Here is a 25,538-nt window from a genome sequence, read left to right as displayed (position 1 = left end):
GGGTCTACCCCTGCTCCCGGGTTTCATGTTGAGGACAGTTTCTGGTCAGCCAGCTAAAACATCCTGTTTGTTCCTGTGCTCTCTGCCCTGCCTGGTGGTTAGCTTTAGAGCATTGTTGACTCCACCTTGGGTGTGGTTGTGGTAATTTCCCATCTGCCGGGGGGAGGGGTATTCCATTGAGCAGCAGCTAGGTATTTAAGGTTTCTCCCAAGTTTGAATAAACGGCATTCACTGATCTCCTTTCGAATGACCCAGGTCCCTTGTGTGTTCTTTCAATCTCCAGGTCCTTGCCTGGCTCGCTTATGGTACAGTGGCTCGCGTGAACTGTATCGAGAGAGTAACGAAGGAGTTACAAACATACACTTAGAGATTTTTTTTCAATAGTATTTGTCCAGTTGTAGTCTGATAGTTTATGTAATCTGCTGTCGGTCAAGGCTGAAATACTGTCTCTGTCGCCTGCTATGCTAGGATCCTTCGCTCTGAACTTAGCACAAAGTCTGGACTATAAGAAGTGCTCAGTGAACCATGGTGAGTGAGGATAAATGAACAAATAAATCCAAAGAACACCAAACCTCTTGGTAAACTCACATTGGGCGGAAGCCGGACAGCTCCTGCCCACATTACACTGGTCAAAATAGCTCTTGAAAGTCTTGACTAATAAAGACTTTCCTGGAGGGTGAACGTCACCTCTTAGTTTGTAAAACTCCCTTAACCTAAACCAGGGTCTTTCCTGTAAAGATTAAAGCAGTCGGGATATATTGCACCCCCTGAATAGACCAGAATCTCCCCTTTTCAGGGACAAACTGGTCTGCTTAGGTTAATATCTGTCCTTAAAGCCTCACTTTAACTGTGTGGCTTTTAGCTTGAGTAAGTCAATTTCGGTTTGGCCTGCTCAATTTTGAGCCTGTGGTAGGGGCTTAGTCCAAAACACTGGTTTCCTGTAAGTGTTGCTAAAAAGAACTCCGAGGTGAAAAGGATTACTTTCTAAAATGGAGATAAAGTAAATTTGGTTTTGCATTTAGAGAGTCGCAGGTTTCATTCACTGTGTTTAGACAGATGCTTCTAGTTGGGGTGTCAAACCCAGAATCTCTACTTCCTACAAATGCACCACCTCAGGTGACTTGTCCCGAGGTCTTTTCACATCACGGGAGGTTGCCTTGTCAGACACCATTACAACACCTTATAGTTCCTTCCTGTCACGTACCATGATTATAATCTAATAACTGTTTATGCTGCCACATCTTGGCATTTGTCTTTCTCACAGGTGGTGTGTTCCATAGGAACAAAGACAGCAACCATCAGTCTAGCTTATGGCCACGCCCCACAGCACGATGCAGCCCCTGGCCACATGGTGGAGGCTGGCACCTGTGAGCGGGATGATCATTTAGATACAGCAATGGGACATTACAACTACATCCTTTACAAAGGAGCCCTCTAACACATCCCAGTCCAGCTGGGATTAGGGCTACAGAAGCTCCAGGCTGCTAGCCCAGGCTATCTCCATGTGAACAAGCAGGAGTGCTGACCACTGCTGCTCCTTTCACTCACAGACGGCCAGCAGTTGGTGGCAGGAGCCAATACCATGACTGCGAAAGAACTGATTAACACCAAGTTCAAAGTCACAGCATTGGCCTTGTCCCAGGTTAGAAGGCACAAAACCAAGAGTGTGTCGTTGCATAAGGGGCATGGGAAACAACTGAGAAATGACTATATTGAATAAAATGCTCATACTTAGAGATTCCTTGGAAATTATGTACATAGCACTCCTATGATGAATGACACCGGTAAGTCCTAGCCATGGAATGCCAAATGTAGTCCCAGAAGGCTGACACCTACCCCATGGTCCTCTGCCAAGCCAATTGAAATAAAAAACAAAAGCCTAACAATAGGTTTGATAAGGAAAGAATGGATTTATTTTAATGCAGAGTATGAAATTTTTTTCTCTACGTTCTACAGTTTTTACCTCTATTTTTCTTGTTTTCTGTATAGAAAGCAACTGGTTACCTCTATGAGAAAGGCCCTTCCTTTCTGGCTTTGGATCGTCCTTGCTCTTCAGCTGTTCCTCCTCCCACTGCCGAGAGCACCGCAGCAAGGAATAGTACACAGTCGTGTTCAAAGGGGGAAGAAAGAGCTCAAGTTGGCAAGAGGGTAGCTATTTCCTCCACTCGGGTTGTTCTGCTGCCAACCCCTTCCTTGGCTCTCCTTCACGATCCAGTTTCCCCAGGGCAGGAGCCTCAAGGCCCAGCAGGAATTCGCTGTCTTGGTGGAGATGTGTGAAAGTCCTGCTACTCAGACTTTCCTCAGTGGGTGGTGGTAGCATGTCTCAAGGAAGTGCTGGGCTCCCATGCTGCCTTCTCCCCACTCTTACACAAAGTTCCCATGGGAACAGCAATAGTGAGCAAGTTGAGGAAGCAGATCTAAGTACTACCGACAGCCATCCAACCTCAGTGACTCCTACACATCACAGACTACAGGCCCCCATTTTGAAGTCAGGCCGGCATGTTCACAAGCTAGGTACTTGCCGAAGAGTGAGGAGGAGAAGGGCACATTGCAGACATGCTTCTGCATCCTGGCTTTGCCTCATTCCACCCCCACACCTGTAAGCCCTCTGAATGTCACAGGGCATTTTCTCCTTACTACTTACAAAACTACAGAGAAAACTTACTATAGAAAACTTTGTAATAGAAAAAGGTGCTGCAAGATTCAGAATTCAAAATCACATTTTTCTCCTCCATGAACCTGTTCTGTGCAATTGGCACTTATTTGAGAGAGCTTTCAGAGAAAATATGTTTGTGGTTCAAAGATAAGCAGGTTTTTAGTAAACTGTCAAAAAGCTTTTTACCCCCTTCTCCTTCACTGCCAAGGGAAAAACTTCCAAAAGAAATGGGCAGGAGGCAGAGAGACAGAGAGAGAGAGGTACTAAGAAAGAAAGGAAGGAAGGGAGGAAACATTCTGTCTGAGTTTATTATGTATGTGGATCAATTTTTCTGAGAAATTATCAGTGTATCAGTAGGCTGAGTGGTTGAGGCTAAGGCCTTCTACCCTTCCTCTCTATATAAGGAAGTTTTGACATCAAAATTATGAGAATGATCACAGTAAAACGTGTGATAATTAGCATGCAACTTGGCTTGTGGAAATCTCTGTTTTCGCCATAATTACCAGTCTTTTGACAAAAATTCTATATTAATCACAACACAAAATTTTGTAAACCCACTACCACCACCACCTATCAATGCAGGAGAGCTGCCCCTGCCTGTTACCAGCTGCAATTTGGGAGAACAGGCCTTGCCTCTCACCTGGGCAGCACAATAAGAGTTAATTCTGTTGGCCCAGGTATAGGTGAGCCAGCCCCGAAGTTGTGAGCATGGGAGAACAGTCCCCATTACTCACCTGTCATGCGGCAACATGGGTAGGAAAGAGATGTCTCCTCCCCTGCCCGTCAACATCTGAGACAGGTGGGAGAGCTGGTCCTGAAGTCCTAAGAGCAGGAAAGCTGGCCCTGCCCCACATCTGCTGTAGCACTCGGCAGAGTGGCCCCTATGCCATGCCTGGGCAACACTGGAGAGCTGGCCCTGAAGGTACAGATGTGGGAGATCCAACCCTGAGGTCATGAAAGCAGGAGAGCTGGCCCCTCCCCTTGCTCATTGCTGCAAAGGTTGAACTCACCAAGGCAATGCTAGCGATGAGGACAAGGGAGAGCTGGCAGGATGACCAACCCTGAAACTACCCATGCCCAAAACCAGGCTGTAGGTTGGCCTACCCCAACATCCACCCCATCTGTAGGTCTGCCGGACCATGTCAAGCGATGGTGCCTGCAGACCCAAAGCTGCAGGATCTCCACAACACACAGCAACAGCAGACAACCAAGAGGAGTCCCAGCATCAGCAGTAGAAACCAGTGGCCTTGAACCGGACCAATGACTCCTTGCAATGAACACTTGCAAGTAAAGATATATGAACAAAAGGGTTTACTGCATGGCTCACTATGCCACACTACAGCTTCCATGAAGAGATTTCACAGACACACCCCTCTTTTCCTTTCTATTTTCTTCTTTCTCTTAAATTTTATCTAGGGGCTTGGGGGAGGGGGCAGCTACACAGGGACAGGAAATGAATGGGATCGAGACGCATGATGTGAAAGACACCTAGAATAAATAAAAAGAAAGTTAAAAGAAAACAAAAAGGAAATGAAAATTGTAAAGGGAAGATGTCATGGCTGAAGAGTCTCTGCACATCAATTATTACCAATTGTTACTCATGGAGACTTAGGGGAATAAAAACTAGACAAAGAGGAGAGCAATCTAGAACCCACAGGCAGCCGTACACAGGAACAAGTCAAAGGGCAAACTTTGTGGCCATAAAAAGGTTACCCATTCCACAAAGGCCAGGCAGCTCTACATCCTCAAGAGAGCTGTGTACTTTAGGTTGTTCACACACACAACAGATTCTGTGTTTTTGTTTCAAACCTCCACATAGTTTTTAAATGCTAACAATATAGCGGCTCAGCTAGGACCCCTTACAGAGGGCCCACAGAACCCTCATAATAAAGCTATTTGGGCAGGGCTACCTCCTAATGAGTCTACCAGCAAATAATATTCTTTTCACTTTTACAGTTTGGAATGAGCACAGTCACAAAGCTGCTATCTAAAATGAGTCCAGAGCATAAATATCACCTCTTTTCCTACAGGGGAATGAAGAATCTAAGAACTCTGAAATTTGAAACTCTGCAGTTTAGGAAATGTCACAAAACTAGTTATTATTTTTTCCTAAATGAAAATAGACTTCTCTCTGGCACTAGAGGTACAAGGTCCTTCCTGGTGTTACAACATAGTGAGCGGATGTAGCAGAGGTTTGGATGTTTTATTTTTGTTTGTTTTTTGTTTTTGTTTTTTGTTTTTTATAAAAAACAATCCTCTGGCAGGGTCACAGAAAGGTCAGCAGTGCCCAGATTAACAATTGATCAGCTCTAATGGACCATCAGAGCAATAAACTCTAAGCCGGTGCTCAAGCCTGCTACCTCGTAATAGCCACCGGCTGACACCCAGCTGTTAACAGACTCTCACTCAATAGCATCAGATTTTCAGCAGCTTTGAAGCTTTCTTCTGAGCACACAGATGCTCCGGAGCACCCCAGCTATCAAAGGCCTCTGTTTTACAGGCTTCAATCAAAGAGCACCTGGTTTGCTCTGCCCCTGAGATTTCAACAAGGTCTGAGGTCTGGATAGCAAATGGCATTCCATAATACCAGAAGATTACTGCAGCATCTTCTCATGTTTAGATGACACTGGTGCCCTCTCCTAGTTTCTCCGCTCACACAAAGAAAAAGTGAAGGAAGAGGCCATGCAGGACCTCTCACAGAAAAGAAGGGAGGGGCTGGTTTTCGTGGTGTCTTTTGGTTGTTTGTTGAGAGATCTCCATGCTTCATTTGTGTTCAGGGTACCACACTTGACCAGAAGAGTCAGCTGTCCCTCTGCAGAATGTCATTTTACAGCTGCCATAGGAACCCAGAATGGTCTGGGAAGGTAACAATAGCTTCATACACTACAAAAGAGCACCCCTCCCTCAGCATCTCCCTGAACACCCTAAGCGCTGCTGCTGAAGAATCTACAAACCCTGCAAGCAATCCTGCTGACCTCTCCACAGCACCAGCCCACCTAAGCTTCATTGAGAACAGGCTTCAGAATAAAACTGAATGTAAACATCAGAGACAAGCGTGCCAGATTTTCCCGAAGAGCTCTGATTTCCGACTGCAAACACATCCCTACTTGTGAGTCCAAATCTCACTCCAGGAAAAAGCAGAACCATGGCAAAGGGGTCACACAAAACCCAGACCAGTCAACAGTAACACATTATTACTATCCGATACACAGCCTGCATTCAAATCTCTCTAGCGCGATACCCCATTCTGAATCACACATCCATTCTATTGTCCTGGATCCTCAATCTCTACTAACTTAGAAAAAAAAAAGCCCTCAAAGTTTTCTTTCTTGAGCTTGTCATTTTTAAAGAGAAGCCCAGAGAGTAATTCTGCACCGTGCCCCACAGTCTATAGTTACCTGGTGCTAAGGCTTTTGTTCTGGATAACATCCGGATAACATGTGACCCGAATCACTAGAGAGTCACTCATCACATGCCTGATAATGGACTCTTTCCGGGTCATCACATCTGGAGCAGGCTTCTATATAGTACAGGTGCTGCTTACTTAACATCATTAAAATACTGCCATTGTTAATGCCTTGCTTTCTCAAGGCTTGCCCACCAGTTTAACATCCATTGAAGATCCCTGTCTTAAGCAATCATTCTTTATCTCCATTATTTCCTCTCTATGTGGTGAGATTTTGTCTGTGCTGTAACGAATAAAGCTTGCCTGAAGATCAGAGTGTGGGGCTAGCCACTAGTTAGCCATAGAGGCCAGGCAGCGGTGACTCACACCTTTAATTCCAGTATTTGGGAGTCACATGCCTTTAATCCCAGCACTAGAGAGGTGGAGTCAGGAAGGGATATGGCTGGGCAGAGGGAGAACAATAGGCAGGAGGAGAAAGGAACTCTAAACATTCAGTCTGAGGACTTGTAGAGAGACAGGATACCCCATTCAGTTGGAGGACTTACAGAGCTAAGAGCTGGCTGCTCTGTTTCTCTAATCTTTCCGCTTTCACCCCCTAATATCTGACTCTGGGTTTTTGTTTTTAAGACCAATTAGAATTTGTGCCACATCCATATGTATTAGTTAACTTTTACTATGAGAGACTTTACTCCATTCTTTAAGATGTATCTAATTACACACCTGTGCATTTATTGAAGCATACCACTGGGTTATTTTACTTTGTTTTGGAAAGAAATGGATTAGAATTCGTTTTTTATTTTCAGGGTAGGGTTGGAGTCACATCAATGCCATAGTGTGTACGTGGAGGTCAGAGGACAACCTGAAGGAACTGATTCTCTCTTTCTGTCACCTGGGGTCTGGAGATGGAGCTCAAGCTGTCAGACTTGGTGGCATCACCTTTGCCCACTGAGCCATCACAGTAGCTCCAGATGCTTCCCTTAATCGCTATCCACAGATTTACGTTGATCTGAGGTTCTGTTATTTCCAACTGAAACTCTCTGAAAAGGCACCAGGATTCCAACAGGAAGGCAGCAGCACCCCACTGGCCATGCATTCCACAGGGTCTTGCCATCTTTACACTCAGGAATGTGCCTCCTGCTGCTTCTCCACCCACCCCCTGGGGTTCCCTACCCTTGTCTACATTTTTGCCTGCTTTTTTAGGATCTGTGCTGTAGCTAACAGTGATGCCCTGCTCACGCCCTAGATATTTTCCGGACCCATCCTCAACCTTCTCCTACCCACTTAATGACTCAGGAATCTCAACACCAACCTACAGTCTTCAACACGGGACAAGAAGAAAGCCCAGTAAACCCGTAGGGGTCTGCTTGCCCCTGGAGGCCACCTTCGTCTGCTCACTGTGACTAACTGTACTGTTCTAGCAGATGCCATCTCCCTGTAGCCATTCCCTCTGGCGTCTGGAACTTTCTTCTTCCTGCAGCTTCCGCTGGCCTGAAGTTCATGGCGGGTGTACCTTAACCCTTGACGATCATTTGCAAATAATCCCTTTTGTTACCCATGCATCTGTCTCCCCATTTTAGCGCCGCCGGGAGAAAGAGACACAAACCAAAGCTGCTTTAAGATACCATTTTTAAGACTTTAAGATTTGTGTTTCTCTTTATATTTTTCCATATAAATGAAAATATTGCAAAATAAACACTAAATTCCTGATTGGGAACACACACCACTCAGAGAGATTTTTTTTTTTTTTTTTTTTTTTTTTTAGCAAAGAGCAGACCTAAAAAGTAAGACTTCTCCTTCTGTTTGTCTTTTTGCAGTGAAGTAAAGGTACAAAAACAGTTCAGATAAATACCTTCAAGGGACCCAAAAGGTGGGTTTTTCTTTCTGCTCACTTGTCTTTGCTAATACGTTTATTTTATATGAAGACCTAAATCCTTTCCAATCAGTCTGCCACAGGTGCGAGTTCTACTACAATAAATATGAATGACTTAATGTCATAGCATAAGATTCTTTAACAACTGGTTCAAGGACAAATCCATCTCGACATGGCTTCCAGTCACTCATAACCCAGACACCTGCTGGGAAATACAGCCTTGGATAGCCAACATTCTATCACTTTACCATTGCAAACCCTAACAATTACCATTAATTTACTGATATAACTCATCCCCCACATCAGGAAAATTTTACCGAAATCTGGTATACATGTGGGTGTGACAAGATCTGCTAGAATTGCCACTGAGAGAGCAAGATCAATGATTGCTACTCTTTCCCAACAAGAAGGAGGCTATCTGTGCCAACTTGGTACCATCCTCCCAAAGCATTTCTCTCCAGTCACTGAAACACACCAACAATTTAACTCAAAGTAAAGTCAGTTACCTGCAAGTCAGCATCAAATTCATGTTTCAGATGTGCTTCTTCTGCAGCCTCCACAAGCCGCTGGAAAACATAAAGCAATAATCAGAATCAGGAGTGTGGCCTAGACTCCACACACAGTATGGAAAGACTAGGACGATTTCCCATCTGAAAGGGATGGTTCACCTCATTGGTAGACATTACCGCTTCCATGACATAGAAGAACATTCTATCACAGTCAAAGTTTAGTTCCTGCCTCCATTATCTAAATATGTCTCCTAAAATAAATATGCATGCATTCAGACCCTGGCATTTAATTCCCAATGAGGATCCAAAATTTACCTAGAAATGGTATAACTTAGGTAGCAAAGGTCCTTCATCAAGATTTATTGAGTTTTTATGGACCCAATTCTCATTGATTTAGAATCTTCCCCACTGGCTTGGGAAAGAATTCTTATTTTCATTACCTTAATCATTGAACTCCAATTCTTTCTGCTTTAGTTCTGATACATCATTACCAGGAGATAGTTATTTTCATTTTATTATATGCCAATGCTATTCTGATAATAAGCATCTCAATAAGGCAATCATTGAGATTAAATTAATACTCAAACCCCAGAAAACCACAGCCACGTATAGTGCCTGCTTTGGCAGCATTGGTCTCACCAGGGAACTTGCTAAAATTGAAAAATTTAAGGTCCTACCCAGGACCCACCCAAACAGATGCTCTGAGTGGGCCACTCATGTATTGAACAGGAGCTCCCTCCAGGTGCCACTGCTGTTGCTGGAATCTGGGCACCACAGACTGAAAACAGTACCCATTTCACATTCTGCCTCACCCTGGGGGCCTCGAGAAATCTCCAGGATTTCTCAGGTCTCATTCATCTCTCTGGGTACATATGTATTTTCACTGTAAGACATGAAAATCCTTAGAGAAGAGAGACATAGGACTGAAGTAGTAAGAGACAGAAAATGAAGAAAGAATAAGAAGTGTCTGGGCACACTGCCCTGAGGTTTGGCTGGATGGTAATCTTCCCAGAACTGTCCCAGTCGGAGTAGCTTGCCATCTCCTGCGATCACAGTGTGCAATCTGTAAATGTATCTTCATGCACTGTGACAGATGAGTGACAGGAATAATAGAAGAGCCTATGCCTATGAGAGCTTTTCCTTTTCATCTTTGTAACAGACTTAGAATTGCTAAGGATGTAGCATGGAATCCTTTCCATGAGGAGATTCATATGTAGATATTATGCAGGACTTTACACTTACATTAACAAAACCACTCATGCATTTTGAGCACTTGTTTACTTAAACACCTTTAAGAGATGTTTAATGGCATCTAAGCACATGGAGAGCCCAGGGGGGAAATCACTGGAACATCTAAATGATCAAAAAAAAAAAAAAACCTGACAAAACAAAACTTCACAATAACTGTAAAGTAATACTGAAACAAGCAATGAATTGGAACAGAATAAAACAATAAAGTAGTTTATGACGGACAAATAAGAAAACAAGATGGAAATGTGTAAACTGAAAGAATACATGAAGAATATTTCACATATAGCATTTATTCTACATAAGAATGAATGTACCAATATGCATAAGTGTAGCATCCCATATAACATTAATTCCTATGTTACATAACATGGACTGTATACATTTCATGTCTAACATAGTCTGTCCATGTATACATGCATGCCATGTATATGATACATATGTATCCATAGCTTTTAGTGTTCATGTAGAGCATAACATGAAATGTATTTCTGCGAGAAACACTGCCATTCAAGGCTCCGGCACAGGAGGCAACACCCTGGAGAAACAACTGGACCCTGCTGTATTACTGCTGAAAAGAGCAGGAACACCCATTCTGTGCTGACAGCAAAGAGTGTTGAGAGTCTAATTCTTCTGATCAAAGCTTTCCTGTTCATTTTCAAGTTAAATTGTCACGTGCCTCTAAAAAATTTAATCCTCAGAGATATTTTCCCATTATTGTCTCAAGAGAAGAGGATCAAACAGTAGCTGCCCACCACTCTTCATGGCAAGTGACTTAGGACAAGGCTCGGAATTGAAGGATGCTCCTGCCCCACAGCCAGATGCAGGACTACTCCGCCTGCCTGCTGGGGCTAACGAAAGCAGACTTACATTTTCTGGGGGAATGTAGAGGAATCAGACTGCAAGAACAGACTCCGATGCTGCTCCCAAGAGTCATGAAAACCAGCATCTTGATACCTACAGGCCTTGGAGGAAGAACAAAGGACATGCGACCCTTCCTATATAAAATGGTACTCAAGGAGGGTATTGTGTGCCCATTGTTTATGGAAATTGAGCCCGAGGTAAAGAAGTTCTTATGGTTAATAAAATAAAAAGAAATTCATCTTTACCTAACACAGTCGAGACCATTTGACTTCAAGTTCTGGTATGTAGCCATGGAGAGCCTATAGCATCTCTCTCCTGAGCAAATATCCTTATCACCCAAGTCAAATGAGATGAGTTTAAAAAGTAAGTTTGATTATCACTTACAGGGAAGAAAAAAAATCTATTAAATTTGCTAATATTATGTAAGGAATGGCCACAGAGCCTGGGGAGAGCAGCTTCTCTATTATATCTATTAGAAAGGCGGTGAGATTTTAATAAAAATAAGTTAATTTTCTCTTATGTGAATTTCCCTTTTGAATTGGCAGACAGGATTATAGAATTGAATGTGGTTTTTAATTAAAATTGAATGCTGGAAGTTTAAAAAAGGCTTTGAAGACTCCAGCCTGAGCTTTGAGGTAAAGAAAACAGAAGCGGAGGCCCCAACTTTCCCTTTCCCTCCTCGAAGACAAAGCATCTCTCTGCTCTCTAAAAACGGCAGTCATATAGCCGGGTGTGCACACTCGTCCTCAGACAAAGCACCTGCTGGCTAAATGGCGGTAATTCCTGAGGCAAGCCACCTTGCACTCGTTTTTTATATTTCTACATAACTCTTCCATTTTAGTGAAACAAATACAAACAAGAACCATCCCTATAAATAAGAAACACTAGAGGCCATGGGCCGTGGACAGTATTTATAGCTGCAATGAAGGCAAAGCTGCCAAGGGGACAATGGGGACATTAAAGCATTTTTAAAGCATTTCAGTGGACATCACATCTCACTTCTTGTGACAGGGACCATGTGTGTGCATCTCTACAACACCACAGAAAGCACCAGCTCCCATTTCCTCCCCAAACACTTATATCAAGGCCAGAAGTAACGACCTCACAGAGGCCAACCTTTCTACGATGGTCCAGAAGGCAGAGCAGAGGAGTCACCGGGAAAATCGGATAAGAAGAAAATGGGGTTTTGCTGTTGTTGTCTATTTTTTTCTTTTGTTCCTGGTTATTTTGGCTTAAGACGGGATGAAAAGAAAGTACAGGATGTCCAGGGAAAGTCAGGAAAGGGGATGGAACCTTGACGCTAACTCCAAAGGACTTTACTATGGACTCCCGCTGACAGGACCAGCAGGAACAAATTGTGTACAAATGAAAAAAATAAACGTTCCTGAAAATCCCCAGAGTTGGGGAGAGACAATTACAGATGAAAACCCTTAAAGCAAAACAGTCATATAAAAACCATATGGAACAGCAAAGAACTATTTTTATTCCCCCTGTTAAAGCTAAAAGCCCTGTGCTGTAAAAGCTGCTATAATGTGATGCTTGATTTTAACAAAGATTTCAAAACAGTTCATATATTTAGTGGGTTTTGTTTAACATTTCGCAATGATACATTTCATACTTATATGAAGGCTCGAATTCCATATAAAAATGAATTCTTCCTCAAATAAGGTTGGAATTCAACTACAGTGACTAAGAAGAAAAACCTATAATCCTTAGCCTGGATTTGGGCTACAGTGATAACTGGGGCAGACACAGCCCGTGAGCTGTCATTAACACTGAGGCCAGGTGTCTATTCTGTCAGAGCAACACAAGCTCGATTTACAGGGGGAAACATGGAGTCATCAAGGCAGCAATCACAGGCACCGCTGCTTCTAGAATGGCACGGTTCATTTTCTTCTTCCCCTAGATCCTGCGAATCTTGTTTTAGGTGCTAGGGTTTGAAGAATTACAGTCTTTGTCCATCACTGTGTACTCAGAACCAAGACTGCCAGCAATGTGGGAAATGGGAGGGCTTTGAACGTGACGTGGGAATGGCTCCTAGTTTGAGGCCTGTGGAGATCCAGGTTTCTCAAAGTCATGTACTTCAAAACCAAAAGCTCCCAGAAATAAAATGACATTTCTCGATCTTCCTTAAGGGTTGTTAGTACATCAGAAGTCATTTTACGAGATTGATTTATCCTGAGATGTATGGGACACTTCTATCTTACATCAAGAGTCACAATCCATTTAAGAATCATTACAGAAGTTGAGGAGACAGCTCAGATGGTAAGGTTACTTGCTCAGCAAGCCTGAGGACCTGAGTTGAAATCCCCAGCATGCACATAAAAGTCCAAGCATATCTGTGCATACATATAATCCCAGCATTAGAAAGCAGAGACAGGCAGATTGTAGGAGCTCATTGTCTGAGCAGCGAAGCCTAAACAGTGGGCTTCTAGTTCAGTGAGAGACCTTACTCACGGAAATCCAGAAGAGCCTGATACAGAAAGACACGTGATGGCCCTGCTCTGGCTTCAGAATAAGCATGAACTGGTGTCAACACCTGAACACTCATGTGCATGTACCAAACACAAACACATATGACACACAACATACCACACACACACACACACACACACACAGACCATTACATTGAAAAATGCTAAGCAAAATATTCAAATTTACATTTTCCTTCCTGCTGGTGCTGAAATTCTTCCCCACGGGTCTTGAAAAGCACTTCCTAGCTCTCTAGGTTCACAGAAGGGGTACACGGGGAAATGGTTTCTTACAGATAAAGGGAGAAGAATGTTACGAGGAAGGCAAGGACCTGTGCCAGAAACAGCAAGATTCAAGCTCTTAAGAACTGGAAACATTCAGAAGAAAGACAGATACCAAGGCAATGTCTAAGATGACGGGACTTTGGGGGTAAGGCAGTATTTTGGAAACATATATTAGTCAAAACCCAAACAAAGCCCGCATATTTGGCTAAACAACAAAGGGATGAATCTAGAAAGATTGACAAAGGCAAGAAGCAGAAGCCAGTCAGGGCTTCACTGCTTCCCACCACTATCCTGTGGCCACAGTTAAAATCATATCTGGGGGCCTAATCATATTCTGTAATCTTTATTGATACAAATGTTTTTACTTTTCAATTCCAATAGAAGAAGCAAGGAGAAATCACTAACTATCAGGAAGATTGCTCTTCGGAGAAAAACAGCTTGGAAGAAGGCTTCATTATCTCTTTTGTTCCTGTAGAAGGAATAAGCTTTGTTGCACACGAATGAACATTTTGTATAAAATGACCTTCTGCCTGAAAGCCACAGAGCTCGCTTCTGCTCCACAAACGGCAAACATTTCAAAGTGGATTTAAAAAGCTCATCTATAAGGTTTCCAGAGGAAGCGGGTACCAGAACAATGGGCCAGACACACCTCTCCAGTGTGCCTCGTGGAGTAATCCTCCCCGCCATCATACCTCCCATTTCCTGCCTGCTTCACACTGTGGAAGGCTGTGTAGGGGCTTTTTACAGGACACAATAAGCCCAGGGTTTCCATCAGGAGACAGGATCACAATCAATAGCAAATTATCTTTGTTTCCACAGGAGGTACCTGTTATCAACTTGAGGCTGATTAAATTAATAACCTGTTATCAACATGGTCAATTTCTAAACTAAGACCATTTCATTCAACGTGTCGGGCTGCATTTGCTCAAGTGTGGCATTCGCTAAGCTGTGAAAGATGGGGGCAGCCCAACTGTGCACAAAGAACCCGGGGGCCTGGGGAAGGGGGGGAAGGAAAGACAGTATTAAGCACTAGCCCAAGCCCCTTTTCCCAAAGGATTTGGTATTTAAAGAATGACTTTCTACTGGGCCCCTGGATGTGTCTTAGGCTTGCCCATCAACGTCAAGGCTATTCAGATGGAAAACTAGACGAGTCCACTCTGGGCCCTTTGGCTGAGATGACTCGGGTATTTCCTCTGTGGATAACAAACTCTGTTTGTGTGTATGTATGTGAGCATGGTACATGTGTGTGGCATATGTGTACATGTATATGAAGGCATCTGAGTCTGCACATGTATGTTCAGAGGCCAGAGAAGAATGCTGGGTGCTCTGACCTATCACTCTCCAGCTCATTCCTTTTTAAAATTTATTAGACTTTTTTTTTTTAAAAAAAAAAAAAATACCAATCCAAGTTCCCATTTCCTCCCCTCTTCCCATTCCCTCCACATACCTTCCCACCCCACCCCCATCTAATCCTCAGAGAGGGTAAGGCACATTGCCTTGTGGAAGGTCCAAGGCCCTCCCTACTATATCTAGGCTGAGCAAGGTATACATCCAAAAAGAATAGGATCCTAAAAAGCCAGTACATACAGTAGGGACAATTCCTGGTGCCACTGTAGTGGCCCCTCAGTCTGCCCCAGCCATGCAACTGTCAAACACATTCAGAGGAACTAGTTTGGTCCTATGTTTGTTCCTTCCCAGTCCAGCTGGAGTTGGTGAGCTCCCATTAGCTCAGGCAACTGTTTTAGTAGATGAACCCATCATGATCTTACCATCTTTGCTCATATTCTCACTCTTCCCTCTCTTCAACTGGACTTTGGGAGCTCAGTCCAGTACTCCCGTGAGGGTCTCTGCCTCTGCCTCTATCAGTTACTGGATGAAGGTTCTATCTATGGTGATATTTAAAATAAGCATAAGTCTGATTAGAGGGCAAGTCAAGATTGGACCCCTTCTCTTTTATTGCCCAGGGTCCTTGGTGGGGTCATCCTTTTGAATTTCTTCTCCATCTCATTCTTTTGAGATTGAATCTCACACTGAATGTGGAGCCAGGCTAGTGACCTGTAAACTCCAGTGATCCTCCTGTCTCCCACTGCCAAAGATCTGGGGTTCAGGTGTACATGTGCCATATCCAATCCACCAGAACTATCTGGACCTTCCCACAAGGGTAGGCAAGGAGAGGTGAGAGCATGGTCTGAAGAACAGCCATTTGTTTCCACAACGAGAAGAAAGGGTCTTTTCCTGTGATCTGACATTGGTGGATAAAATCCTATCCCACTCTTCATTACAACCCTCCCTAGGCTTCCTTGAGGTGACAGCTAGAACCCCAACAGCAGAGCACTGAAGCTAGTGCCCAACCAACAAGGGAAAAGGGAGCATCTGTCCCATGATCAGGTGAATAACAGCCAAGGTAACAAGGGGCAAGTACAGTTTATAAACAAGTATTTCTTAAGAACCCATCAAATAACCAGAACCTCATCAAACACTGTGTAGGACCTCAAGAAACAGATCTTGGCAGCTTCTGGACCATTTTTAAAAACTGGCCTCGAGCCGGGCGGCGGTGGCGCACGCCTTTAATCCCAGCACTCGGGAGGCAGAGGCAGGCGGATCTCTGTGAGTTCGAGACCAGCCTGGTCTACAAGAGCTAGTTCCAGGACAGGCTCCAAAGCTACAGAGAAACCCTGTCTCGAAACCCCCCCCCCCCAAAAAAAAACTGGCCTCGAATTCCAAGGACAAGGGTCTGAATACAGGCTTCCTGCTCATGCGCTGTTTGGCACTGGATGAATCTGCATGGCTTTGGCTTTGCGTTTCTCTGATAAGCTGGAGCAAGACCATGTTCACGCTGCACAGCGGTGTGGGTATGTACATGAGGGAAATATGAACAGAATACTCTTCAAGGATTCCACGCAGGCACGAGAGACTATGAAGAAAGCGTTCAGAAGAAACACGATTTCCCAGCAGAAAACAGCTTGACTGGAGGGAGGAAGCTACAGTGTCGGCGCCTCCCACAGCTGGCTCTCAGACAACACTTGGAGGAGGGCCTCCAGTTCACAGTTACATGGAGGTTACATGAAAGCTAATTCTACCGCCAGGGAAAGGACTCCAAAGCTCGTGTTCAGAAACACAAGGCTGTACACCTGCTCCTTCTGTGCTGCCTTTAAGAGCCCTCCACTCCCTTTTTCAGCTCCACTGGGAAAATCTGTGATCAGTGAGGCTGAAAATGGAATAGATTGAAAGGTCTGACTGATATCCTCCCCATGACAGGAACACGGGGATTAAGCTGTTGGACAAAGCAAACTCCTTTGATGGATGCCCAGCGTGTGTGGCAGGCAGCCCTGAGCCACCAGAACCACCTAAGGTTAGGAAGTCAACGGGTCATTTCGCCACAACAACATCCAGGATGACTCAGACTTCGCCTTCTCAAGGCAGACTGAATTAAATCTGGGATGGGCAAAAGCTGTTCAAAATTCCCCCTTTGCTTTTTGTGGAGGGAAGTATGTTGTCTTGACCTCAAAAGCTGGCTCTGGGGTCACAAAACAGGAATTTGAATCTAGGCTGTGACAGATAGTAAGTGCCCACTCATGCTAGCTTTTTCTGCTGTTGTTGATACTGTTGCGGCCACAGAAGATGATGATGCTGATGGCGGTGGTGACTGATGATGATGGAGCATTCACAGTGACAACAGGAGAACAAGCACAGCCAGCGCGGTTGTGAACGGGAGGACCACACAGCGTGCCAACAGTTGACCAACACAGAGCTCCACGTTTCCTGACCTATGCACCAACCTGTCCTCAGAACCCCAGTCGAGGACTCCAGGTAAGTCTCGCCACTGTCCCCTGAAAGGAAACCCATGATCGTCTCAAGTTCACACACAGGGAAACCAAGTGTAAAGAGGTTGCCTTTCTAAGAGACCCACAGCAGGGATCAGGCTACTCTGCAGGGCATGGCTCATGATATAAGATGTGTCTTCAAAGACATGATGGTGAGCCAGAATGAAAGGACCAGGACAAGTGATGGGCAGTGGCTGAGGATCCCTAACTGCTGAGCTGTGTGGAGGGATTCTGGTGGGGGAGCAGGCAGGAAAGGAGCAAGGCACCAAGACAGCAAGAGAGGAGCAAGGAGCAAGGACAGAGAATGGGGCTGAAGATGCAGATGGTGGCTAGGTAGTGACCATGACAAAAGACTTTAAAGAAGGACGGGTTTGTCTTGGCTCTGAGTTGGGAAGACAGTTCATCGTGGCTTCGGAGGCATGGCAGGAGAAACGTGAGGCCCCTGCAGACAGGGAGAGAGGAACGCAGCTGCTCAGCTGGCTTCCTCCTTTTTCCCATTCTTATTTGTTCATGGAGTTCAGCACATGATCTGGTGCCAACCACATTCACCCTAGGTCTCTCCTCCTCCATTAAGCATTCTTAGAAATGTCCTCACAGACATACCCGAAGGTAAGTCTTCCAGGGGACCCTGAATTCAGCCATGTAGACTGCCTCAGCTCTGTACGGTAGGAGGGACACTGGGCTTAAAGACAAATGATAAGATCCAAACTTGAATCACTCTTTAAAACTCACATGGTAGCAATGCTGGGATAGAAACTCAAAGGGGTCAGTAGTGAAAGAAAGAACAAAGGGGTTGTTTCGACATAAAGCCCATTACATTTGGTCCATTCTGTGAGCTTGTCACGGCCTTTGGCTTTCAGCACAACCTAAACACAAGCCCCACCCCTCCCTGGCCAGCAGGGCTCCAGCTTTGGTTCCTGACAGATTTGGATACTGGAAAAAAGAAAAGTCAGTTTCTCCTGATGAGGGCCTGTTAAATACTCTACAATGGCAGAAGGAGGACATCTTTTGTCAATCACCCATGCAGGTGTCCTTCTGCAGACAGCTGAGACCACGGGTGACGGCTCACTGTGATTCTAGTACCAGCACTTCCTGAGTCCCTGAAATGAGGCAGCAATGTCCCTGGTCTTTGCTCCCTCAGTTCTACCAACTATAGAGGAGACTTTTATTCTAGTTTGAAATCCCTGCTGGCTGAAATAGAGGAAAGGTTTCTTTTCCGATCTCTCACTGGCAGGGAATAGAGCAAGAGTTCAATGAGTTTAGAAGACGGGTAGGGGCAGTGGGGAAGTATGAAGCCACTAAGGACAAAGGGGTGGCAGTTGGGTGACGAAATCCACACTTGTGGTGATTAATCATGCTAGTCAACTTGCTTGGATTTATAATCACCATGGAAACAAACTTCTGCACAGCTCTATAAAAGAGTCACAATATTATGTCAACTAGGGTAGGAAGACCCCAACATAACACTATGGGTTCAGGTCCTAGACTGCATGGAAAAGAGAAGGCTAGCTGGGAGCAGCACCGTCACCATCTTTGTCCTGACTGCAGATGAAAGTGGCCAGATGCCACCAGCTGCTGCCGCCATGACTGCACTGTGGGGGACCACACCCTGAAACTGTGAGCTGAAAAGACCCACCTTCCTTCCTTGCTTTCAAACAGCAAACCAGGGCCCATGGGAGGAAGGGATGGCAGGGAGGGTTCTAGGTGGGGCAAAGATACCCTGGAATGCTCCATGAAGACCCAGCCCAGGTAACTCCAGATTTTTCCCTGGGATCACAAAGCTATTGGCTCAGGCTTCCACTCACAGAGGCTTAAGGTTACCTTTTCACATTACTCCCAAAAGATGATGGCTCTCAAGGCAATGCCACAGCACAGCAAGGAAATGACTTAATGTGCCGTCCCATTCCTGGGCTTCCCAGCCACAGGACACCATAAATGTGTGTGTGTGTGTGTGTGTGTGTGTGTGTGTGTGTTTGTGTATGCATGTCTGTGAGTGTGTGTACATGAATGTGACTGTGTGCATGTATATGTGATTATTTTTTGAAATTTAAAAAAAAATGAAATATAATTATACCTTTCCCCCTTCCTCCAACCCCTCCCATACTGCTTCTTCACTTCCCCTTTCCCTCTCAAATCATGGCCTCTTTTTCTTTCTTATTATTGTTACACACGCATGCACACAATTTCTTTTCACGGCAACCTTAATTTTCTTGAGAAGAGTTCAACATTATTGTGTAGGCATTATTTTTTTAAATCACAAACTTGCTAGTTAAGAATGTATTTTTAAAAGCACAATTTTCAACCTAGCTTGATCGCTTCTTCATCTTATGAAAGTCAAGGGCCTTGAGAGATGACTGGAGCCCCTTCTCTTCTGTAGGGCGCTGTACCAAGTTGGCTTTTATCCCCCTAAGATAAAGCTAACCACTTGTACTTAGAGGTGAACTCACTTCAAGTGAAATCAAGAAGGAATAAAGAAAAAGAGTTTATCCTCAGGACCATGATGCCTGAATAAGTTACACAAATAGCTTGCTTCATTTAATAACATACTGGTAAGTTCGGGAACCTCGGTAGAAAGTCTTTTTCCCCCACAGCAGTGATGAAATCCTGAGACCAAGACTGTCAACCCCACCCAACACTGTCTAGCTCGATACTGTTGGAAACCAGTGTGAATGGCACAGCAGTCACGTGTAATTGGTGCACCTGCCCATGGGGAGTTGAGCCAAGCAAGGGCCTGGCTCAATGGAGTGCATGTTCCTAAATTCACCTTTCGTTATTTCCCCCTTTTTAATTCTCCCATGCTCCTTTGGTAGTCAAGAAATGACATCTTTACCCTCGGGAAGCAAATTTTGCATTTTCAAATTTCCAAGGATAAGAAGGCAGCTTAGGGGATGAGCTGTCTCTCCCTCTGTGAACGCACAGGTAATGAACTGGAATTACAGGCCAGGCTGGAGCTTTTACAGAGCGTTATTCTTAGACTTCACTTTTTCAGCCTAACTTCTTTCTCCTGTGTCAACTATTAATTAAACTTCATTCCATAATGACAAAGAAGTAAGCAGGTATTTGAATATATAGTAATAATAAAAGATTTGAAGATTTTTTTTAATGAAGAAAAGACAAAACTAATGAAGAAAAATGAAGTCCCAGTTTATACCAAGGTAAACCAAAACTACAAACTTAAATTCCCCATTGCCTACGGGGGCTTCATTTGCACACCACGCCTGCTCCTGACATTTCTTGTGTCTTGTTCATACTCGGCAGCTCCCATTTCTGCAACTTCCTGTGACCATGGAAAAGGGAATCTGAATTTTGGCACAGCATATCATGGTGTAATTTCTGTAGGAAACAGAAATGCTAAGCCCAAAACGCTCACTTAGTGAGCCCCACATAGGTGAATATTATTTAAAAATTAGTATTATTAATTAGAACTATTAATCAGTTATTCATCTAGTTTGAGTTAAATATATGCAATATATTCAGACTTCCATGGTTTCTAAACAGTATAGTGATGTGGGGGTCCTTCTGTATGATGTGAATACCATTGATGAATAAAGAAACTGCCTTGGCTTGCTGATAGAGCAGAACTTAGGTAGGTGGTGGTGGGGGAACTAAACTGAATGCTGGGAGAAAGGAGACTGAGTCAAGGAGAAGCCATGTAGTCCCTCTGGACAGACATGCCGGAACTTTATCCAGTAAGCCACAGCCTCGTGGTGACACACAGATTACTAGAAATGAGTTAAATTAAGATGTAAGAGTTAACCAATAAGAAGCTAGAGCTAATAAGCCAAGCTGTGATTTAAATAATATAGTTTCTGTGTGATTATTTTGGGTTTGAGCTGTCAAGCGGCCGGGAAACAAGTGGTCTCCTTACAATATTATAGTGGAGTGTGAAGTTACCAGAGGAGACCCAGAAGCCAGGATGAGCAAAAGCCAGGCCGTGTCTATGCCTGATGCCTTGGAGAAATTCAACCTTGCATGAACCCCTGGTAAGCTACCACATCCCCATGCACAGATGAAAACCAGATTCTACCCTATGCTGCAAGGGAGCTGTGAAACCAAGAATGGAACTGGGGAGTTCTCCCTTGCTTAAACTGCTAGGAAGCTTGCCTGTACCCATATGGTTGTCCTCTGCTTGGATGGAAGACTACGAAGACAGTGCTACTGGCTGTTGCATCAGCTGGCCCATACACAAGTCATATCCACTTATACACCAACTCATCTGGAGCCAGGAAAGCTTGATTGGAGTCCTGCTATCGTAAACATTAGTCATCCGAAGCTACTGTGAGCAGAGGGACAAAGAGCCAGATTGTAGGAAATCAACACTCTCCTATCTGCGACAAGTAGGCACATGGGCCTGGTGTTCTGTCAGCTTTCTTCCTCACTGAAGAACATGGATAAAAATTAATCTTTGCAAAGAAAGAAGGCAGTCAACATCCCTGACTGTTGATATCTCACGGGGCCAAAGGACCCACCCCCTCTGGGCCTACTGACAACCGGAAGAGCGTTCTGTCTCCTGGGATAGGAGGCTGACACAAGAGGCAAGACCATGAGCCTCGTTTCTGATGTGCTGGAAGAAACCTGATAGAGATGGCTCCTCGGCATTCAGGACATCGAGTGGGAGCCAAGAAGGGTCAGCTGCACACATCAGGAAGCCAGGGCAGGGGCAGGCTTCATGCCACCCCCTCCCAGCTGCTATGTATCTGGGGAGTGAAGCAGCACTCCAGGCTCTCCAGCTGAGTCACAGATTCAAAGACAGAAGCAGATTCCTCATGTCACAGCAGGTGATGTGAGCACCAAGAGTATATCGAGCTGGGTGACACAGCAAAGAGTGGCAGGGGACCGGATATTCCGAGTGGTTTGGAGGGGATCCCTGAAAAGCCAACACCAGAATAACATGGAAGGGCTCAGCAGACACCCACACAGTGTTTTCTAGAAGGGGAACAGCTGGCACAGAGGTTTTGAGGTACTGCCTACTCCAACTAAATTTTGGGTCACCCCTCTTGGAGCTGGGCATGCAACCCCAGCTCAGGACTGTTGACGTTTAGAAAGCTGAAGGGAGTTCTTACACGACATGGTCATTACTGCTCATCCCAGGGAGGCTTTCATGTGACAGAACTGCTGTGAAACCCGACTGTGCCATTTTCCCCAGTATTAATATTTCTTCTGTGTACTTATTTATGCATATGTGACTTACATTCATTTGTTAGTATGTGAGCACACAAGCATATGCCATAGTGTACACGGAACGCTCGGAGAACAACTTGCTCAAATCCATTCTTCCTTCTACCAGGAGAGTCTTGAGGACTGAACTCAGACCATCAGACTTGGCAGTCAAGTGTCTTTACCTGCTAAGTCATCTTACCGGTCTCCATAGTAATATCTTGACAGCAGACACATGATTATTTACACTAACAAGATAGAATGGTAAATGTATACATATATCAGCTCAGGCCAGGTTTTTCCACCAAATACAGTTCAGGAAAAAAAAAACTCGGTTTTTAGACTGTTTTATATTTCAATGCTGAGGACAATAGGGCTGTGAAACTTCCCACACTTCAAATAAATAAATAAACTAAAATGCTTCTCAACTCTGCATTTGCTGGGCACAAAGTTTTCCTACCATGTTGGCTCAGCTTCAGTTTGGAATAATGCATCACAATTAAGTGAGCAATGACAGCTGGGCGGTGGTGGCGCACGCCTTTAATCCCAGCACTCGGGAGGCAGAGGCAGGCGAATCTCTGTGAGTTCGAGACCAGCCTGGTCTACAAGAGCTAGTTCCAGGACAGGCTCCAAAGCTACAGAGAAACCCTGTCTCGAAAAACCAGAAAAAAAAAAAGTGAGCAATGACAGAGCAAATGAACGGTGATGGCGTGCAGACTAGGGCTCTCAGAAAGGTGCAAACACACATGCACCCATTGCCATGTAACAAGGGCGTAGGCACAGCCTGCTAAATCCCCGGGTTCTGTGCTCAGAAAGGGAGAATCATTCATAGATGATATCATAGTCAAGTCACTGCAGGATCAATGGGAAAACGCTGATAATATGAATGAATGCAGTAGTTTTCAAATAGGGATCATTTATGTAAAATGCAATACAGTCTTCTCACAGGGAACATGTTTCTAGCAATTTAAAATGCTGCAACGGCTTTGGGAAGACCCCGGAAAATTAAACACAGCTCATGCCCTGGCAATTCCACTCCTAAGTATATACTGAAAAACAACAAAAATCCTTATTTATGCCAAAATGCGCACAAAAGCATTCACAGGGGCTATTGTGGAAGCTTTCTTCTGCGAACTCATGAACAAATATTTTTTTCATCCTAGGCACCAACAACAGCCCAAAGAAATAGTTCTACCCATGTCTCACCTGATGAGCTGTTGTGTTTAACAACTTAAGTACACCTACACCACCAAAGAAAATACTCCCCGCATTCCCAGCAACTGCTCCCCCTTCTATGTCCTTGTGGGGGCGCTCTTGTGCCTCATATGCTCTCCTGTGAGATCCTCCTGCACCTGCATGACCGAACATGATTAGACCCAATCTTGTCTGAATCTCTTGAGGGAACTGACATCGCTAAGAGTTCAAGCAAGTAACGTGCGTCACACCCAGAAGACAGCATTGATGTTGCAGCATGATTAGTCATTATAGCAAAATGGGAGGGAAAAAAGTAACCTAAATGTCGGCAGACTGATAGGGCTAATACAATGTGGTATATCCATACAACGGACAGTTATTCAGTGATTTCAAAAAGCAAGGCACAACAGTAAAGGGGTAAGACAACATTTCTGATCCTTGGGAATAGTATGCCAAGCAAAAGAGCCTTGCTCAAAAACCATATCCACAAAAGGAGAACCCACAGGAAAGCAGTGGGTTTGGAGACACCCACTGCTAATGGCAATGGTTCGGTTGAAGGTGTTTAGAGGTACTGGGTTTCTCTGGGGGCTGATGAGAAGTGTTCAGGCCTCTGATGGCACCTGGGCCTCTGATGGCACCTGCTCTCACGTACACAGACACGTGGACACACAGGGAGACACACCTGCATACACACAATCAGTTTTTAAAAGTATCCGAGGATGACTGGCTCAAGAAACTCGCCTCCGAGTAAAATCTCCACTGCAGCTGTTCATATCTGATATAAATCGCTACAAGTTTTGCATCCAGCATACACTCATTCCTGCACACACAAATCATCTCTAGATTGCATGTGAAACCTAATACGTTGTAAACGCTATGCACTCAAATGTTGCACTCTATTGCTTGTGAAACAATGGCAAGAAAGCCCGTACACACACTTATCAACCTGGTTTCTAATTAGTATTTTTATGCATCTTTATCTCTATAGCCTATTTTAGATGAAGCAGCCAAAACGCTGTCCTTTTCAGTAACTGACAAGAAACAGTAACCAATATTATTGGGAAACAAGTAAGTTAAATATTTTTAAATGGCCCCTAGGAATGTTATTATGGCTGGAGAGAGGGCTGTGTGGTTTAGTGCCTGCCACACAAGCATGAAGGTCAGAGTTCAAACCTCCGGAACCCACATAAACATTGGGTGGTGTTGTGGGAGTCCATTCAACCAATTAGCTTTTGGGGGACCAGCCCTGTGGGTGTGATCTGAGGTGCTGTGTGTCCATTGATATGTGCTCTTATTGTATATTCTAAACCTTTGGAAAAGATTTAGAAGGAAGGGGAGTAGGAAAATGTATAGCTCAATTAAAAAACAATAAGGTATTTTTTAAAAGAACCCTCTTATTTAGACAAAAGGGGGACTCATTGTAGGAATCCATTCAGCCAATTAGGAGGACCGGCCCTTTTGGGTGTGGTCTAATGTGCTCCATGCCCACTAATAAGCTGCAAGGGAAAAGGTGCTCACTCCCTTGCTTTGGCTCTCACTTAGCCTGAGGGGAGACCCAGGACAGGGGAGAGCCAGCGTGGGATCAGCTGCAGCTTCTGCCCTTTCTCTGTATTTGTGAGTTCATCCCTTTCCATTGCAAACCCTTAATATATCAGTTTTATTGACCTCACTGTGATTACACAGTAGGTGGGTGTGGTGGGTAGCCTGCCTATTAATACAGTCTAAGAAGTTGGATTCCCTAGAATAATCTGACTAACAAGGCTAGTCACATTGGCACTGAGCTCTGGGTTTGACTGAGAGACCCTGCCTCATAAAATAAGGAGGAAGAGTGATCAAGAAAGAGTTCTGATCTCAATATTGGCCTCACATCCCTATACACGTGCCCACACACATGCAGACATATGCACGCATGTGAAAAGAGAACAATGTGTTAGGCTGTGACTATCTAATTCCTAGACTCCAAGAATTAGAGTGTCTGGCAGAATTCTAGGCCAAACCTAAGCTGTGACACAGGCAGCACTAATTGAAAATGTTCCCACTTCTTGGGTAAGTAC

General features: G+C 44.5%; 1 protein-coding gene across 1 annotated transcript in view; it reads right to left on the bottom strand.

Moving 5' to 3' along the window:
- Positions 1 to 25,538, bottom strand: part of Cacna2d3 (calcium voltage-gated channel auxiliary subunit alpha2delta 3) — an 842,461-nt gene that overhangs the window by 560,954 nt on the left and 255,969 nt on the right. The window contains 1 exon segment of the mRNA XM_038350066.1: positions 8,439 to 8,498. Within this exon segment, the coding sequence (XP_038205994.1) occupies positions 8,439 to 8,498 (60 nt within the window).

The sequence above is a fragment of the Arvicola amphibius genome, chromosome 12 (assembly GCF_903992535.2).
Source record: "Arvicola amphibius chromosome 12, mArvAmp1.2, whole genome shotgun sequence".
Classification (NCBI taxonomy): Eukaryota; Metazoa; Chordata; class Mammalia; order Rodentia; family Cricetidae; genus Arvicola; species Arvicola amphibius.
This window is presented reverse-complemented; position numbering and strand designations above follow the sequence as displayed.